General features: G+C 42.2%; 1 protein-coding gene across 4 annotated transcripts in view; it reads right to left on the bottom strand.

Moving 5' to 3' along the window:
• Positions 1-20,353, bottom strand: part of FAR1 (fatty acyl-CoA reductase 1) — a 185,656-nt gene that overhangs the window by 36,284 nt on the left and 129,019 nt on the right. For 2 of the 4 annotated variants that reach the window (XM_068261225.1, XM_068261226.1), the window contains 3 exons: positions 16,583-16,710; positions 16,408-16,475; positions 4,259-4,430 (listed from right to left, as the gene is read on the bottom strand). In XM_068261225.1, the coding sequence (XP_068117326.1) occupies positions 4,259-4,430; positions 16,408-16,475; positions 16,583-16,710 (368 nt within the window). Of the gene's footprint in view, positions 1-1,710; positions 1,883-4,258; positions 4,431-16,407; positions 16,476-16,582; positions 16,711-20,353 lie in introns of all 4 variants that reach the window. The other 2 variants (XM_068261228.1, XM_068261227.1) reach the window with 2 other exon arrangements.

A 20,353-nucleotide genomic window follows, 5' to 3' on the forward strand; every position in this document is an offset into this window, starting at 1 on the left:
AAGCTGAGGCTGTTTGAACTGGACATGATTATATTTCACTATTTTTCACTGCACCTCTTCAAAACATTCAACTATGTGCAGGCAAAGTTCACATTTTTTATAAATTAATTTTAATGCCTAAACTTAATTTACTGTTTGAACGGGACACAGCTTGGCCTTATATCACCTTTGTTATACTGTCCTCACTGATGTCAGGCAAGTTAGATGATTAACTAAAGGTGCGTACACACATGCGGCTATAGTCGTTTGAAACGATCGTTCCCCAATCATTTCAAACGACGATCGTTTAAAAAAACCATCCAACGATCATTAAGACAAACGATGGACAAGCTAGATCGTTAAAAACGAAAGATCTGCCTTGGCAGATTTTTTTAAACGACGATAGTTTGCAAAAGTAGTACATCGTTAGAAAACGGTCGTTCGTACTAGGCTTGACATGCGCATTTTGTTATATCTCCATAGAACCTTTCATTTTTATGCGCAAGCGTAACAGTTGCTTTTCGTGATGTAACGTTCGCTCTGTGAATGTGTCCTGTGACACGTCAATTGCTACATGATTATACCAGAATTGTCATTTTAACGAGACAGAGTGTATTTTTGTATGTTTTGTCAACGCTATATTATGTAAATGCTCTACCTACATACCTACAGTATGAAATCTTGTACTGTAATGTAATATATGTAACGTTAGTTTTACAGTGTAACGTACATTTTGAACCGTTCATTATGTGCGGGCGGAACTTGCTATGATGTCACTTCCAAGAACAGTATGCGACGTTGTTCCAGATCGTTCGTTAAACTATCAGATCATTACACACCTTTAAAAGCTAACTTTATTTAGGTAGTTCTTTCGTCAATTAAAAGATTGTTCGTCTTTCACAACGAATGTGTCGTATGTGTGTACGTATCGTTAGACTCTCGGGGAAAAAAAAAATCAGAGAGAAGAAATGCAGATCAGGCCCTGCGTTACAGGCTGCTCTAAAGTGTGCCTGTAACGTCCCACTGTGAAAACAGCCTTAAGGTAGCAATATACTGAAAAGGCATCCACAATCTATTACAACCTTGAATTATTAGAAAACATTATTATAAAAAATAGTCTAGCAGAATTTTTTTTATTTTTCACACTATTATTTATTTAAAATATCCTTCAATAAAATGTTCTGTATATAAAACGGTGAATGAACTTTTGCTTTAAAGTTCCTTTGAAACCCAAGTTCCTCTAACAGGAATTCAATCAAACTCTACCTGCTTGGTCACATCTAATTTATTTATATTTGATGTGCAAACCACAGCATTTTTTTTTGTTTTTTGTTGCTTTTTCCTAAATCACCATCCTTTGCATCCTTTAGTAAATCACCTTAGTAATTTTGAGAACAGCAGGAAAAACATGCAAACACGAAAAGATTAGAAAAAGTAAAAAGATAAGAACAAGGATATTGACAATGTAATAAAAAATAAATAAATAAAAGACCATTCATCAAAAAAGTGGCAAAAAAAAAAAAAATTCAGATGAAAAAATAAATAAAAAGGTGCGGTTTCAGAAAAGTCAATTTAAGTTTTATATCGGGAGACTAACCAAGGCTGCGAGACCAGCAAAAAATAGGCCGACTACTTAAATTTACCAATATTTGCCATTGAGCCTGCGTCTTCTCAGCATGCCTCCACCAGGTTAACCGCACCTCCTAATGTTTTTCATTGTGACCTCCTTACCAGGGTTTCTGACCTGTCAACCTGAGTATAGCATCATACAACACTGCAGGTACTATATGACTGACAGCCGTCCAGTAATGATGCAAAAGGGGGTTGTTTCGAAGGTTAACATTGGGGCGCCTGAGAGCCTGTTCTAAAGGATTCATCTTGAAGGATACATTTACATAATATTCTGTAGGAGAAATAAGGATCAGATGCAGTGAGAAAAAAATGTACACAGACTGGGACTCAACACAGAAGAATAAAAACAATGAGGCAATAGTTTTTTGTTTGAAACCAGAAGGTTTTTCTTATGCACAGAAAATCTCCTTCAATTCCAGTTCACTGAAGTTTGTCTCTTTTGGAATGTCACTATTCTAGTAACCACTGTTTCACTACTAGTGTTGATCACTTGTCCTTGGCAGTATTGTTGCAGTCGAGAGCTTAAAGAGGGCATATGTAATTCCCAATATACGTTATTTTTTTAAAAACATTTTAATTGCCAATTAGATAGTAATTTTAGAGCATATTTAGCCTGTACTAATGACTTCTTTATACACAAGCTATGCGCACACTGTAGACTTCTATAGACTGTGACAAACTATCTCAATCGGTGTACAGACATGCTTGCTTTGCTCTCAAGCAGCCTGTTCTATCTTATGGACAGAAGAGTGGGAGGACGAGCAGAAGTTCTGCTTTCAGCCATTGTTGCAGCTGGAGTGGCGGACATCAGTTGATGCCAGTACAGGGAGTTGGCCATCATGCAGAATGTACATTACAGGTGCCAAAAGTCTACTGTGTACATTGCTGAAGGTTCTTCACAACGTGGTGGAAAGATGCACATTGTGTGAATATGCCTCTACAAATAAACTCTGGGAGGCCAACCTATCCATTGCTTGTCAGCTGCTCCCATGGCTACTCAGCTCAGGCAGTGTGGTGATGTGCATCTTCTGTTTGGACATCTGAGCATGGGGCAGCTGAACGTAGATGTTGTAGGAAGTAGTTTTCTGTAGCAGAATAAGGCCTCTTTCACCTGTTCTCCTGCACCGCTCGATAACGGCACAGGAGAAGCCCAGAAGGCTGCAGAAAATAGAAAGGACCTGAAACTAGCCCTCTTTAAGCTCGACACAGCTTAATTTGTTCAAAGCCCACATCACATTCTTATTAGGTCACTTCCAGCACACCTGAGGATAGACAAGTGAACTCCCCTAGAGGAAAACCATACATTAAAAACATCACAACATTCAATGAACCAAAATTAAATGTCAATTTTCAGTCTCATGTACAATTGTACTTTCTCTTAAGCAACCATCGGGCTGAAATCACTCTTACTAGGCCAACATAAACGAATATTAATTACTTAGTAGCCCATGCTATGGCTTTACACTCTAGAAAGTTACTGTCCTGGTCCAGCAAGGCAGCCATAGAAGGCAGAAGCCATTACTGCTTGGTTCAGGTTAGTAACAAAGTGGTTTGAGCCATGGGATGAGCATAACAGAGGAAATGAACAATGTCTACGAATGTCAGCTACCATATGTTTATCAGGAAAATTTTAGTCAAAATTTGCAGTTACTGAAAGGACTATGGTGAGCTATTTAAGGTAAAACTCTAGGTGAAAAAGATAAATAAATGTTCCTTCAGGACATTGTGAGGATCAGCATTGGATTGTGAGACGTAGTTTGAAATGATGACATCCTCTTATGTATAAACATTCTTTACCTCTATAAAAGGAAATTTCATTGTATAACACTTGAGGAATTTGGCACAGATTTGTAAAAATTGACTTCCCACCACCTGAACTAATTATACCAATTGAAAGAAGAGAATATGGGTGTATAGCATAAACCAAACACTGTACTGTTGCCAGAGAAGCAAAATTTGAAACCTTCACCAGATCTGGGAAAAATATAGCTGGTTGCAGACTAGAAATATCATCTTCAACAGCTTTACATTAGAACGCGGCTTATGTAGCCAGGATTTGTCATATCTTTTTTTAAATGAAAGTGGCGATATATATACACACACCACTTTCATAAAAAAAGTAATACTTCATGCAAACCAGTGTACCCACAGTTGCATGGAACTAATTTCTACTGGTATTGTATAAGTGGAGAGACACAAAAAGGTAGGGTCAGAATTTTTTCTGCTGAAATCTTTGCAACACATACCTATCCTGAAGGTAACATTTACATTCTTTTCCATATACGTGGAGCCAAGCTTTAAAAACTGAGGCAGAGAATGTATTTTTTAGCCTCTCCAAATGATTTAGTTCAATTTCTTTGCCGACTTTCTCGCTTTTTTTTTTTGTCCCAGTCTAAATCTTAATTCAGAAGTATGAACTCTTCCAAAGCAGTTTCATGTTGGTCTAGTAAACCAGTGACTCGGCCTTACAAGCTGCGCTTCCTGCTTGAGATCCGTGTAGTGATTGGTTAGTACTGGGTTAGGCAGACACATGCTTCGGGACAACAGCAGCAGACGACGACCCATTGCCATGAGAGCTTGGCGGCAGATATTGGCTATGTTTGACATGTAAGAGGAACAGAAAAATCACAGAGCTAGTCACCATTACCTTGGGCTTCTTCCAGTAATCCTGAGGTAGATATCATACAGGAATGCTGGGGCCTTATGGCTTACAGCAATCCAATAGTGGTATAATAGGTGATTGGAGGTTAGATTTACATTGGGCCGTCTGAAGGCCTGTTCGAGAGGATTCCTCTTGAAAGTGGAAATTACATGGTATTCTGAGAAAGAAAAGTTGTTCAATAGCTTAACCATGTAATGAACGTCAAGAAAAAGTGCACAGACTTCTTAACCAATATACCATCACACATCACAGATAAAATGGGAGCATTCTGGGTCTACTGGCTAAAAAGGAAGGTTTGCTATACAGGGGGCCTCTCACTGTCCATCTCTACATGCCCATTTCTAATAAGCCAGTTATATGGCCCACTTTAGGTTTTCAGCTTCTGCTTCCATCCATCATGTAGCATCTCTTTTTCTGTTCCTCTTATTCTTTCCCCAGATCTTACCAATGCTCTAAAGCATCTTCGCCAACATTAATTGATCTCTGAGGGTGACAGTAAATCAAATCAATGCCAGTGCTTGCTTTTTTAGGACTCTGATACACCCTGATACAATCTAATAAAAAAAAGCTGTTTTTGTGCCAAGTGTGAAAATTAGCTTTGAAGATGAGCTGTACCTCCACCCCAAGCGAAAAAAAGGGCCACCATTCCGCAATAAAGACTCCTCATAATTTTAGCATAAAATGGTTTATTGTGCATAGGTAATCTCAAGGATCAGGGCATTAGTAAAACCAAGGTGTTGCTTTTGAAAACCAGGTAAAATGTCAAAGGTTTAAACACGAGATAACGTACCCAGCAGTGCTGGAGAACACTACAAATAACTGAACTATGTCCTAATAGAGAAGACAAGAATACTGCTGCTAAAACGCTTAACAATTTGTAGGGGGTTCAAACCTAAAATGCTATACTGAGCAGGATGACTGATGGGCTCATACAAGTAACTAACAATGGATAAACAATCCCTAAACTCCTATATTAAAATTGAAATGTCTCAAAAAAACCTCTTTTGCATTCTCACAACTAAAATTCACCTTAGCCAAGTGTCACGTGTCCTCTGATGAAAGACACTAATCCACAGTGAAAGGGACTCCGAGCAGCAAGGTATTCTGTAGCCATGACATTGCCATAGCCCTTTACACAGGAGTTTTTGCTGCTAAGGTTTCCACTGCAGTAAGCTGTAATCATCTCTCCAGCTCTATCAACTTTTAGAAAAAAAGCAGAGCAAGAATTCCCTGGTGGCGCAGGTCTCACCTTCAGCACTTCACACCCCAACAAAGACTCTTACCCTGTCCAGCCAGTTACCCCTGCAGCAAGGTGGGCATTTCTGGACACTCTCATAGCAACTGGAGTCCTAATAGAGAAGACAAAACTACTGCTACTAAAACTCTAAAGCAGGAAGTTTTGACTCAGGATGATACTATTTGTTGGCTAACTTTTAACCACTTAAGGACTGCAGTCATAAAACCCCTTAAAGGGAACCTGTACTGAGTAAAACTATTGAAAATAAACACATGATGTAACTTCAAATGAATATTACATAGTTACCTTGCCATCCGTTCCTCTCAAAAGCTCACCATTTTCTTTTGACAATGATCCCTTCCAGTTCTGACAACATTTTGTAAGAACTGAAATATACCAGTTGCTGTCAGTTACAGCTGAGAGGAGAACTGATGTGTCCATGTTTCCCTATGGCTCAAGTGGGTGATACTACCGTTTAACTGTGTGCTGAGCAGAAAGCTGTTATGGGGTAATGACCATTTTCAAAATGGAGGACGGAGAATTCCATTGATCACAGTGGACAAACAGGATGCAGGAAAGGAGAAAGAGATTGAGGAGTAGACTACACAGGAGGTAAGTAGGACTTGTGTATATTTATTTTGACTTAATTTTCAATTCAGGTTTTCTTTAAGGATCAGACACTGTTTTCCATTCAGACCACTGCAGCTTTCACGGTTTATTGTTCGGTCATACAACCTACCACCTAAATGAATTTTACCTCCTTTTCTTGTCACTAATACAGCTTTCTTTTGGTGCTATTTGATTGCTGCTGCGATTTTTAGTTTTTATTATATTCTTCAAAAAAAGACATGAATTTTGTCAAAAAAATGATTTTTTTTTTACATTCTGTGCTGACGTTTTTTAAATAAAGTAAAATTTCTATATACATTTTTGTCTAAATCTATTGTGCTACATGTCTTTGATAAAAAAACAAAAACATAAAGTGTATATTTATTGGTTTGGGTAAAAGTTATAGCGTTTTACAAACTATGGTGCAAAATGTGAATTTTCCCATTTTGAAGCATCTCTGACTTTTCTGAGTACCTGTCATGTTTCATGAGGTGCTAGAATTCCAGGATAGTATAAATACCCCTAAATGACCCCATTTGGGAAAGAAGACATCCCAAAGTATACACTAAGAGGCATGGTGAGTTCATAGAAGATTTTATTTTTTGTCACAAGTTAGCGGAAAATGACACTTTGTGACAAAAATAAATAAATAAAAAAGTTTCCATTTCTGCTAACTTCTGACAAACAAAAAAGAAATCACCATGCCCCTCTCTGAATACTTTGGGATGTCTACTTTCCAAAATGGGGTCATTTGTGGGGTGTGTTTACGGTCCTGGCATTTTGGGGGGGTACTAAATTGTAAGCACCCCTGTAAAGCCTAAAGGTGCTCATAGGACTTTGGGCCCCTTAGCACACCTAGGCTGCAAAAAAGTGTCACATGTGGTATCACCATACTCAGGAGTAGTAGAATGTGTTTTGGGGTGTATTTTTACACATACCCATGCTGGGTGGGAGAAATATCTCTGTAAATGACAATTTTTTATTTTTTTTACACACAATTGTCCATTTATAGCGATATTTCTCCCACCCAGCATGGGTATGTGTAAAAATACACCCCAAAACACATTATACTACTTCTGAGTATGACGATACCACATGCGTGACACTTTTTTGCAGCCTAGTTGTGCTAAGAGGCCCAACGTCCTACGAGTACCTTTAGGATTTTGCAGGTCATTTTGAGGCATTTAGTTCTAGACTACTCCTCACGGTTTAGGGCCCCTAAAATGCCAGGGCAGTATAGGAACCCCACAAGTGACCCCATTTTAGAAAGAAGACACCCCAAGGTATTCCGTTAGGTGTATGGTGAGTTCATAAAAGATTTTACTTTTTGTCACAAGTTAGTGGAAAATGACACTTTGTGAAAAAAACCAAAAATCAATTTCTGCTAACTTTTGACAAAATAAAATCTATGAACTTATCATACACCTAACTGAATACCTTCGGGTGTCTTCTTTCTAAAACGGGGTCACTTGTGGGGTTCCTATACTGCCCTGGCATTTTAGGGGTCCAAAACCGTGAGGAGTAGTCTCAAAATTACTGTTCAGGGGTATAAGCATCTGCAAATTTTGATGACAGGTGGTCTATGAGGGGCTGAATTTTGTGGAACCGGTCATAAGCAGGGTGGCCTCTTAGATGACAGGTTGTATTGGCACTGAAGTGCAAGAAGCGCAGGATGTTCTCAAATCGTGACCTGAACATGGCAGCAGAGAACATGGGCATGTGATGTATTGGGTGCGTAGACCAATAAGACCGCAATATATTCTTTTTGACTAGACCCATGTTAAGGAGAATGCCCCAAAAAAATGTTACGTTCGGAAACTTGGAGTGGCTTCCACTGAAAAGGCTGGGCATAGTAGCTTCTTGGATTGGCTGCGTATTGTGTGGCATAACGAGTGGTCTCAGCCACAATTAAGTCGTACCAGCAGTATTCAGAAAAAAAATTCTGTCACTGCGGTGGGGCGGGTGTGGGTTTGGCCGGGTGATCAGAAGCCCGCAGGTGGCAGATTAGATCTGATGGGTAGCAGTGACAGGTGGTGACGGGGTGTTTGATGGGTGATCACTGGGTGATTAGAGGGGAGAGCAGATGTAAACAATGCACTTTCGGAGGTTATCCCAGGGTGGGTCTGCGGGCAATCTGAGGTTGTGGGCGGGCGATCAGGTGCCCAAAAGGCGCAGATTAGGGTCTGAGCTGATGGGTGGCAGTGACAGAGGGTGATTGACAGGTGATCAGTGGGTGATTACAGGGGAGAATAGATGTATACAGTACATCGGGGGGGGGGGGGGGTCTGAGGAGAATCTGAGGGTGTGGGGGGTGATCAGGAGCCCCCAGGGGGCAGTTTAGGACCTAATCTAAAAAATAGATTTGACAGATAGTGACAGGGAGTGATCGATGGGTGATTAGGGGTAGTGATTGGGTGCAAACAGGGGTCTGGGAGGTGCTGTGGGTGGTCAGGGGGCAGGGCCAGATCAGTGTGCTTGGGTGCAGACTTGGAGGGCTGCAGCCTGCCCAGGTGGTCCCTCGATCACTGGGACCACCAGGGCAGGAGGAAGCCTGTATAATACGCTTTGTATACATTACAAAGTGTATTATATGCTTGCATTGCGGCGATCGAGGGGTTAACAACCCGCCGGAGCTTCCGAACTGCCGGCGGGTTGACGTTGCGGGTGGGAGGAGCCTATTACCGGCGGATGCGCGCGCTGTGATGCCCGGCCAGCTGGAGTCCCAGGACCCAACGTCAATTGGCGTTACGTGGTCCTGGGCATGCCACTTTGCCGGCGCATGGCTATGTGCGGTCGGCAAGTGGTTAAAAATGATAGCCAAAGCTATCGTCCCAGTATTTGGGTATTTTTCATACTGATGGCTAATACAGTACAATATTCTAGTACTAAAACTTTAAAGGGATACTGTAGGGGGGTCGGGGGGAAAATGAGCTGAACTTACCCGGGGCTTCTAATGGTCCCCCGCAGACATCCTGTGTTGGCGCAGCCACTCACCGATGCTCTGGCCCCGCCTCCAGTTCACTTCTGGAATTTCTGACTTTAAAGTCAGAAAACCACTGCGCCTGCACGCCCGTGTCCTCGCTCCCGCTGATGTCACCAGGAGTGTACTGCGCAGACACAGACCATACTGGACATGCGCTGTGCGCTCTTGATGACATCAGCGGGGTCGAGGACACGGCAACGCAGGCGCAGTGGTTTTCAGACTTTAAAGGCGGGGCCGGAGCATCGGTGAGTGGCTGCGCCAACACAGGATGTCTGCGGGGGACCAGTAGAAGCCCCGGGTAAGTTCAACTCATTTTCCCTCGACCCCCCTACAGTATCCCTTTAAAGAAGAGCTATTTGAGTTTAACCACTTAAGGCCTCTCTATTGAGTGCGGGCGCATGTGCATGTGGGTACATTTATTAAATGGCCTATTAGTACAGAAATAACAGTTCAGGAGCACCAAGAAAAAAAGCACTTTCCAAGATAAAGGTGTGCCAGGTCCTCACCCCTGTACCTAGGGGTCAAACAATCTCAAAATCACAAAGGTTCGGCACCACACAAGGTGAATAAAGCTTAGTGGTAGTTTATTGCAGTATCAAGCAATAGATACAAAAGCAACGACAGCCCGCTGTTTCGGCCTATAAGGCCTTTGTCAAGTTTCACAAAAGACACATAGTGACCATACAAAATTATATACACATAGAGCCCCGCCCCCTTGGGACATGAGCCAATCCAGAGCGGAGGAGCGAGCGGACCTGATGGGAGACAGTCTCCGTGCAAATGCACTAACCGACATAACAAAAACATTTTTCAAAAAAGGAGACTCACCAATCAGGGAGCGCCGTAAGTCAGTGTACTGTCCTCACGAGCGGCCACGGACAGCGCATCAAGTTCACGACGCCAACCCCTTCAATGGGAGGCTGCAATGATGACATCAGAGTCATGTGCATAAAGCACATGACTCCAGCGTCCAATCACGCGCGCCGCCAGGTCGCCCAGCAAGACCCAAACACTCTGAACAGTCAGTGGTGGGCGGAGCGGCAAGCGTTGCCTAGCAACATGTAAACATCAATAAACACCGCATACTCACTGTCGGTTAGTGCATTTGCACGGAGACTGTCTCCCATCAGGTCCGCTCGCTCCTCCGCTCTGGATTGGCTCATGTCCCAAGGGGGCGGGGCTCTATGTGTATATAATTTTGTATGGTCACTATGTGTCTTTTGTGCAACTTGACAAAGGCCTTATAGGCCGAAACAGCGGGCTGTCGTTGCTTTTGTATCTATTGCTTGATGCTGCAATAAACTACCACTAAGCTTTATTCACCTTGTGTGGTGCCGGACCTTTGTGATTTTGAGATGGCCTATTAGTACTAATTGGTGCACAAATAGGACATTCCGTAAAGGAAACCTGAGATCAAAAAATAAAAGCATTCATATGTACCTTGGGGCTTCCTCCAGCTCCCTTTAGGCCCTAGGCTCCCTCAACGTCCTCCAGGTCCACTTCGATTCTCCACTGGCCGGCCAAGTAAATCCTCCAGTTGTGATCTATTGCACGTGTGGCTTGCCCACCAAGGCACAGTAGATCACTACAGAGCAACTGGAGGATTTACCAGGCTGGCCAGCGGAGGATCAAAAAGGCCCAGGTGGACAGCAAGGGTGCCCACAGCCTAAAGTGGTTGGAAGACGCCCAAGGTTTGTATAAATGCCATTATTTTTTGGTCTTGGGTACATTTTAATGGTTAATGTCCACTTTGGAAATTCTTATCTGGCTGCAGACTGAAATGGTAAGATTGTATGCAACACATTAAATTGCAGAAAGACTTATGCTGCACAGATCTAAGCTCATGGCAAATAGCACAATAAGACACTTATCAGCCTTACAAGAAAACCGTTGTACAATGATTGGAGCAGAGGGGACTGCTAAAAACAAAAACGCTATATCACTGTGGAACTGGTCCTGATCTCCAGACAAAAAAAAAAAAAATCAGCCATATGAATGTGGGATTTAGTTTAAAGGTGCCCATACACTCACTGATTTTCTCATTTGATTCTCTGCAGATTGGATTTGTCTGCTGGGAAAGTATTCCCCAAAATCTCAGATCAATTGACTTGGTTGATTCTGACCAAACAAGGACAAGATTACAAATTAAGCTTGACTGGGGCAGGGCGAGAGCATTGGTAGATTCATGGCCTATAGTTTTGCACTGCATTGAACAACTCTGCAGTTCGATTGATTTTTCAATAGATTCCCTGCTGGAATCTATTGGAAATGTATGTGCGGTGTGTATGGTAGTAACCGATTTCTTCTGAATCTATTCTTTTCAGAAAGAAATTGATTGCTTTATAACATTGGATAGAAATCCATAAGTGTATGGCCAGCTTAACAGGGAAAGGGGAAAAAAACTCATATACAGTACAGGCAAGATTTGTATTTAGGTGTTTACCAACCTTGTTCTTGTATAAACACATCACTCATTCTGATTAATTTATAATTTTGTGTATTAAATCCCAACCCACACTCCCGTCTCATAATGTTCAACTGATAAATGTAAGTACCCAAATAATAAAAAAGCCCTACCTAATGGGTCCCTCAGTCCGACAATATACATTACAAAATGCTAGGCTGAACAAACCATTTACACTCAAAGATAGACTGCAAATCTCTAAGCCTGCGATTTTTATTGTCCCCTCCCCTGTTCCTCCTCCCAGCACTAGAGCCACATATTGGTTTTAGCTTAACAGCGCAGCAATTAATAGCAGCCTGTACTGGCTTATGAAATGGAGGAGAGAAATCACAAAACCATGTATTGTAATTTTCACTGTTTAACTTAAGGGAGTAGTCAAGCAACTCCTGCTACCCATAGTACCACTTACCCAGGGCTTCCTCCAGCCCCTGAGAGCGGCTATGTCCCTCGCCGCAGCTCCGCTGGCCCCCGGTTCCCTGACGGTGTGCAGAACGACCTGCAGGTCGTCCTCTACTGCGCACCAGTGCGAGCGCCACTGCCACACACCTCCACGTAATCCGGAACGTACTGCGCAGGCACAGTAGTTCTCCACCTGCGCAGTATGTTCCGGACCAAGTGGAGGTGATCGACAGCTGCACTTGCGCAGGCGCAGTAGAGGACGACCTGGAGGTCGTTCTGCGCACCGTCGGGGAACAGGGGCCAGCAGAGCTGCGACGAGGGACATAGCGGCTGGCAGGGGTTGGAGGAAGCCCCGGGTAAGTGGTACTATGGGTAGCAGTAGTTGCTTGACGACTCCTTTAAAGAGGAACTGTAATGTAACCCATCCAATTGGGGGCTGTTTGAAGGTTTCTTAAGATCTGGCATGCTAAGTCTTTAGGCAATGTCTGGGGATCTTCACTGGCAGCCTATACTGAGTTATTGTGCAATGCTGCTATTGCTCTTGCATCATCTTAAATACTTCGCTTTAGTAAATCAAGTTTTGTGCAACAAGTGAGTGCTTCCTTAGCAATTATGGTATATTTAATTTTCTAATCTGAGCACTACCTTGAACAAAGCTTCACTGTATAATATTTTTGGTACAATTAACTGACATGTTATGTATCATGGGCTCTTGTTAGTTAGTGTCTCACACTGCTGAATGCCAGACTTTTCTACAGCCCAACCCTTGTGCAACAGTCACATTGAAAACAGATGGAGAAGGCAAAGATAGGAAGGGTGTGGGTCTTATTCTACACAAGGTTTAGTGTCACCCTCTCAAAATATCTTAAAGCCTTCATAATTCCACAAATGTATAGGTAGGAGCCAGCTTCCCAAACCACCTTCCTAGGCAGAATTCTCTCTAGTATCACAGCTCCTCTTCAACTAGTCTGTGCTGTGCTGGTGTTGCAACGCAACTGTACATCTTATTGCCTGCCTCTTATTTAGCTCTTGGTTCACACTAGGACCGGAAACGTATCCGTGGCTGCGTTTTTCAAACCTGATGAAAAACGGAGTCCCGGATACTAATGTTCAAAATAGCAGCCAGCATCCTCCAAGTAAAAAACGGATCCGTCTGCGTTTGCGGGGACCCGTTTTCAAAACCTGAACGGAAGGTCCGGATCTGCTGCATTTTCACGCAACGGATCAGGACCACGGATACACGCAGGGGTAGTGAAAGCAATGAGAAAACGCATCTCCAGCTCCACAGGCAAAAAACGGATGTGAAAACGGATAGCCGGAGCTTTATGATTGGCCCAAAAAAATCCTCCCACTCCTTCCTAATGATGGAGACGTTTTCTGTCAGGGAAAAACTGAACGGAAACTGATGCAAAACTGATGCACTTTCATCAGTTTGCAGTACGGTGGGTACTTCCCCTAATCTTCCCCTGATCCGGACTGCAGTGTCCATCCTGCAACTGTGTCTAGTGTGGACCCAGCCTGGACATTCTCAGTTTACACCAGGGCTGCACTCACAATACGTACTGGCAATTTGTAGTTATCGTATAAGCAAATTATGTTTGAAAGATAATGAAACATCCTAGAATTGTATTTCACATGCAACGCCAAAATCTTAAGGGATTTCTAACCAGGACCTAATCTCAAGGGATTTCTAACCAGGACCTAATCTCAAGAGAATCTCTGCTCAGCACCAAATCAAGGGATTTCTAGCCAGGACCAAATCTTAATGGAATCTGAGCCCAGCACCAAATCTCAAGGGATTTCTAACCAGGACCTAATCTTAATGGAATCTGAGCCCAGCACCAAATCTCAAGGAATCTCTGCACAGCAGTAATTTTTTTTTTTTTAAATACTGGGTACATCACCAAATGTTGTGGAATTTCTGTGCAACAGCAAATCTCTAAACTTCTAAGCATCACTGCAGAATAACAATATCCGTAAATTTCCAAAAAGAACTAAATCTCATTGAATCTTTCAGAACAGAGTAAAGCACTATAAACTAACTACATAACAGCCGCTTTAAAATACCACTAAAATTAGTGTCATCATAAACAACTTGAGTAAACTAAGGTTTAAAATGAGAAACCGCCAGCAACACAATGCAAACAAGATTTAAGAAATGTGATTTGTACTTGATGCTCATCAATACCACAGGTATTAACAAAAATAAAAGTTATAACATGATGCCGGACTTTGAGTACACTGCATGGATGAGTAGAGTCGGCACTTGGATTCAGGCCTTGTTCACATTGCGTCCGGTGGGCTTTTTCTTTTTTTCCCCCGCTTTATTTTTAAAGCATTTTCCAGCGATTTTCTGCGCGTTCGCTCGTTTTTGTGGGCGATTTTTTAAGAGCTTTTGCAGAGCGCTTCAGTCTTTTGATCCGGGAAAAATAAATACCGGTCACGCAATCGCTTGCCAAAGCGATTTTGTGAGCGTTCTGCGTTTTTCCTATACCCTCCATTGAGGCAAATCGCCTAAAAAATGGCCCAAGCACCGCTTTTTTAAAGCGGATCGCACACGAACCGCTCTGATATGAACTTTCTCATAGAAAATCATTGCACAAGCGCTTTTGAAAATCGCCCGCGCTTAAAATTTTACAAAAACTCCTATAATGTGAACAAGGCCTCAAGGTGCATGGACTACACTACCTGAATGACAGGGAGAGCTGATTTTAGGACTTACAGACTACACTACCACAAAAATTAGAACAGCTGACATGGTAGAGAGTTGGGGGTTAGAATTAATGGATCATCAACTACTCAATTTTAATGATGGGAAAAGTGGGGGTCAGGTTTTATGGAACTTTAGCTTATAAATATAGTCATGGCAGAAATTGTTGGCAAACTGGCACTCCCCGTTTATCTGCATGGTGGTTCCTGATACATGCCCGTGGGATGGTGTTATTGCATCTGGTTGGCTCAAATGCTCCAGTTTATACATTTGTGCAAATGTCCTGGTTTTGTTGCTTATTGGGTCCATGAGAATTTTATATACACAGAAGCCTGATGAAGGACACTTATTGTCCAAATGTGTTTTTGCCTGAAATTATAACTGCTCATTATGTCAAGCCAGATTATATATTTTTTTCTTTCTTATTGCAATATCACAATACTCATGAAGATTGGATATATGAACGCAAGTTTTTAAGTTGAATAAAGTTCTGTACTGCAAAAGTATGTTGTGGTATTTGTAAAACCTTTTGTCTTTATAAAACTAAACAATAATTCTGTCCAGCCCATTTTTGGAGTTTCGTGTGACATTATGTCCAATTTGCTTTTTCCTCCCTTTTTTTTTGTTTTGTTTCAATACATGGAAATGGAATAAACGTGTATAGCAAAACATGTGTAACTTTTTGTGAGAAATCCTTGATTTTCTGGAAAAATTTCTGGGGCGCCAACAATTTCGGCCATGACTATCTTTAGCTTATAAATAGCACCGTGAAAGGACATAAAACGTAAAAAAAAACACCTTTGGATGGGAGGTAGGCGTTGACTACCAGCACTTCTGCAGTACATTTATTGAACACATACAAAGAACGCGTTGCACAGGGTTTACCTGCTACTTCAGGGTTGCTAACAATGACAAGGAGCATATCTAATGGCAACGGCCACAAGGCAAGGTTATCAACTGACCTGACAAAGCAGCTAGACTGTGAAACGTGTTGTCTTTGTATGTGCTGAAATATTTAAACCCAGAAGTGCCTTTATCTTCATTGGAGGTAAGCCAGCTCCTACTACCTTTTGCACGGTTGTAAACTTGTTTTATATGCTGTAGGCACTGTAAAATACTGTCCGCCTCTGTTGGGTGATGATTATCTTATATTGGAAAGCAACTGAAACAAGCTCACCCCTCAAAAGGAGATAGGGGATTCTCAACCTGCGCTTATAACTGTTGTTTTTTAGCAACCTATATTTTAGAGCACCTACAAATACTACATTATATATTGGCTCCTGGTGCCCCTTGTCTTGTTGTCTCATCACTGTGACAAGACCGCAGACTACTCATTACTACACTGTCAAAGCATACTTTCAAACTGTGTGATTGATTGCCGTAAGTGACTACAATGCGCCCGTCCAATGTTGTCCAAGATCTTGGCTGTGGAACACTCATCTATGCACAATAAAACATTTTTTTTTTGCACAGCTTAAAATATGGAAATTTACATTCCTGAGCATTAACTAAAGAATAGATTAAAAAAATAAATACATGCTAAACTAAAGTAAGCTTAAAAATAAAACATGGAAATAAAATTTGGCACATACAGCAGTGCATTCCAGAACTTAAGGCTGCAAAGTTTCTGCCAGTAAATGTTTATAAGATCAGCAGCCAACCTGCCCTAGAACGCTATCCTAGCCTCAAAGATTCGCAACACAGATTTGAACTTAAAATAAAGAAGTCATACCAACTTCGCCCCAGTGGAAAGGATTGGTGCCGCCTGTCGTACAGTTGTACACTAGAATATTTTTAGGTCTAAAAGAAAGAAATAGGAATTGGTTATCTGGGTGGTAAAAAAAAAAAAAAAAATATGACATGAAAATTGCTTTGCTATATGAAGAATGACAACAAAGCACTGTCACCTGCTGTACCTATTGACTCCAGAATACCAGGCAGCAGCTATTGTGGTGTTCACGACCACATCAACAGGGATGAGATCGGCCACAGCATTGTTGGAAGCTCTCATAGTGCGAAGGATTCCCTTTCCCGCCTGTAAATTACATGGAATACAACATACGGCATTAGGACACAACTTCACTGCATTTGTAATTAGACAAAGTACAAATACAGTATAACTAGATTTTCAAAGAACTGACCACAGAATAGTAAAGTCCATCGCCAGGTACACATTTCTCTAGCAGGAACTGAGTGGCAGGACTGATGAAACTGTATATATCAGATACCCTGTACTTAGAGCTGGTCCACACTAGACACAGTTGCAGGACGGACACTGCAGTCCGGATCAGGGGAAGTACCCACCGTACTGCAAACTGATGAAAGTGCATCAGTTTTGCATCAGTTTCCGTTCAGGTTTTTCCCTGACAGAAAACGTCTCCATCATTAGGAAGGAGTGGGAGGATTTTTTTGGGCCAATCAAAGCTCAGGCTATCCGTTTTAACATCCGTTTTTTGCCTGTGGAGCTGGAGATGCGTTTTCTCATTGCTTTCACTACCCCTGCGTGTATCTGTGGTCCTGATCCGTTGCGTGAAAATGCAGCAGATCCGGACCTTCCGTTCAGGTTTTGAAAACGGATCCCCGCAAACGCAGACGGATCCATTTTTTACTTGGGTGAGGCTGGCTGCTATTTTCAACATTAGTATCCGGGACTCCGTTTTTCATCAGGTTTGAAAAACGCAGCCACGGATACGTTTCCGGACCTAGTGTGGACCAGCTCTTACCGTAAGTGTGTGCGCGTGTGTGTGTGTGTGTGTGTGTGTGTGTGTGTGTGGGGGGGGGGGGGGGGATGGGTTCATAGAGTTTAACACTTTGAAAGCAGTGGAGCACTGATCCTCGGTTTAAATACACATGCATGCAGATTCAAGGAGTTTGCAGGAATGTGGTACAGTGGATGATTAAATGATACCAAACGGGTGCTTGGAATTAACAAGATAACATGTAGGTGAGTCTAGAATAGATCAAACAGAGCTAGCTATGTAGAATAAATGGAAGTGAGGAAAAATCATGCTTTAACAAAAAAAGGATAGGAGAGTGAGCAGGCAGCTGGGCATTACTGTGGAGGAAAAAAAAAAAAGATAAGCTGAAGCATGTAGAAGGCATTTTCCATTTTTTTTTTAATACACAAGTCATATGAAGTGCATATAACTGTGCCCCTGGTTGGGAGGCCAGCAGGAGCTGATGGTCCGCCGTGGTCCAACTGTAGCCCAGGGCAGATGTGCTCCCCAATGCATCCATGTTTGTGGACTGCACAGAAGTGTGGTCTGCTTACTGCATCGGATCCCATACAGCATTACAAGTGTGAACGGCTCCTATTCATAAAATAGTAGCCATTCACTGTGGAGCGGAAAACGGACAAAAACATATGTCCCTCCGCTTAAGTGGGAGCAGAGCCTTAATCACATCATTGAAGTCAAAGAATTATTTTTGCTGAAATGGAAAACAAGAAGTGCTGAAAGATACGGTACGGTTCCCCAAACAGATCATGTCTCTTAAGAACTGTGATTAGTTTTGCCTATTATGCTAGTTACACACTATGAGATTGTGATGGTCTAGAGTGGGCCAAACATAATGCAAAGTGAGGAAACCACTTGGGGGTCAAATTTAATGGCTCTGAGGGCCAGATTTGACCTGCAGGCCAGAGTTTGACATGTATGGCCTAGGACTTTAGCACTGTGCTTTATGGTACCAGATCGGCAGCATAGGATGATTATTATTTAGTATTTATATAGCGCCGACATCTTCCGCAGCGCTGTATATTGTCTTGTCACTTCACTGTCCCTCAAAGGAGCTCACAATCTAGTCCCTACCATAGTCATATGTCTATATTGTGTAGTGTATGTATTGTAGTCTAGGGCCAATTTAAGGGGGAATCCAATTACCTTATCTGTATGTTTTGGGAGTGTGGGAGGAAATCAGAGTGCCCGGAGGAAACCCACACAGACGCAGGAAGGACATACAAACTCCTTGCAGATGTTGACCTGGCTGGGATTCGAACCGGGGACCCAGCAATGCAAGGCGAGAACGCTAACCACTATGTCCCCATGCTGCCCATTAGGTGTTACCTCCATCCGTGATTCCTTGTACGGCCAGTCCATACATGATCAGCAACAGTTGCAGGCTCAAGCTGGGGTGCCCAAACTTTTTAGGCCAAGGGCCATATCTGATTACTGTTAGGTATAATACGCCTAATGACATTCTGTCAAGTAAAACATTTTCACAGGTAGTAACCCATATACCATGTGCAGTTAGCACAGTGGCAGATGCTAATCAGTGGATGCTACTGCTAAAGTGGTGGCTGATAACCGACAGGCAGGCAAAGGGGAGGCAAAATCGGCAACACAAAGTGGCCCCTGCATGTGGCTGCAGCTGCGGCCATATGGAATTAACAACTGTACAGACCTTTGGGGGCCACCAGAAAACAATCGGCAGGCCGCATTTGCCCCCAGGCGGGACTTTGGACATGCCTGGGCTAGAGGGAGATGGTGATGGCTGTACAAGTAAAAAAGTATCGGAACCGAGTGATTTGGAATTTTAATGTTTCTCCTGGCAATGCAGCCAATTGTTATAAGTTCCAGGTGTAAAAGCATGGTTTTCTATTATGCAGATTTATTAGAGAAATCATGGTTTTCTATTATGCAGATTTATTAGAGAAATCATGGTTTTCTATTATGCAGATTTATTAGAGAAATCATGGTTTTCTATTATGCAGATTTATTAGAGAAATCATGGTTTTCGATTATGCAGATTTATTAGAGAAATCATGGTTTTCTATTATGCAGATTTATTAGAGAAATCTGTCTTTTAAACAGGGCTGTGGAGTCGGAGTCAAGGAGTCGGAGCAATTTTGGGTACCTGGAGTTGGAGTCTGAGGTTTCAAAAACTGAGGAGTCGGAGTCGGGAGTCAGGGGTCGGATGATTTTTGGACAAAATCCACAGCCCTGGTAAGTACTATACTAAGGAGTCGGAGTCGAGGAGTCAGAGCCATTTTGGGTACCTGGAGTTGGTGGTTTCATAAATTGAGGAGTCGGAATGATTTTTGTACCGACTCCACAGCTCACAATCTAATGTTTAGTTCATGCTAGGGCAAACTAGCATACCAGCATATATTTGGGAGATGCTAGAAAACTTCCATAAAGACTTCCCTACCTTGCAGTACCTTTGTAATTAGTAGTAAACCATTGTTAGTGGTCATTTTACAAATCTTTCATTTCTCTCTCTCTCTATTCCCACAGACACACACACACACACACACACACAATTTAAAAATCATGAAAAAAAATAAAAATCATTCACATAAACCAACAGTAGTATACAGGTAGTGGGAGTGGTTAGGCTCCACCTTATTCAGACTACACTAGTCAAAGGCAGAAAGCATCAAACATGAAATAAAACATTGTGACAAATTGCATTGTGTCAGAGAGACAGTAGCAAAAGATCTCTCAGATAGTGTGAATAAAAAGAGGTGAATGCAATATTACCTCCATTACCTGCACCGACATTTCCTGTACCAGAAGTAGTCACTGGAACTCAGGAAGTAGCCTTGCACTCCACCAGGGTCAAGTGGAGCACAAGTTCTTCCTGTGAAGGCTACTTCCTGAGTTCCAGTGACTACTTCTGGTACAGGAAGTGCCTGCTTTTCATCTAGAAAGAAGTTTTTACATAGGAAAGATATGCCC

The sequence above is a fragment of the Hyperolius riggenbachi genome, chromosome 11, assembly GCF_040937935.1.
Source record: "Hyperolius riggenbachi isolate aHypRig1 chromosome 11, aHypRig1.pri, whole genome shotgun sequence".
NCBI lineage: Eukaryota > Metazoa > Chordata > Amphibia > Anura > Hyperoliidae > Hyperolius > Hyperolius riggenbachi.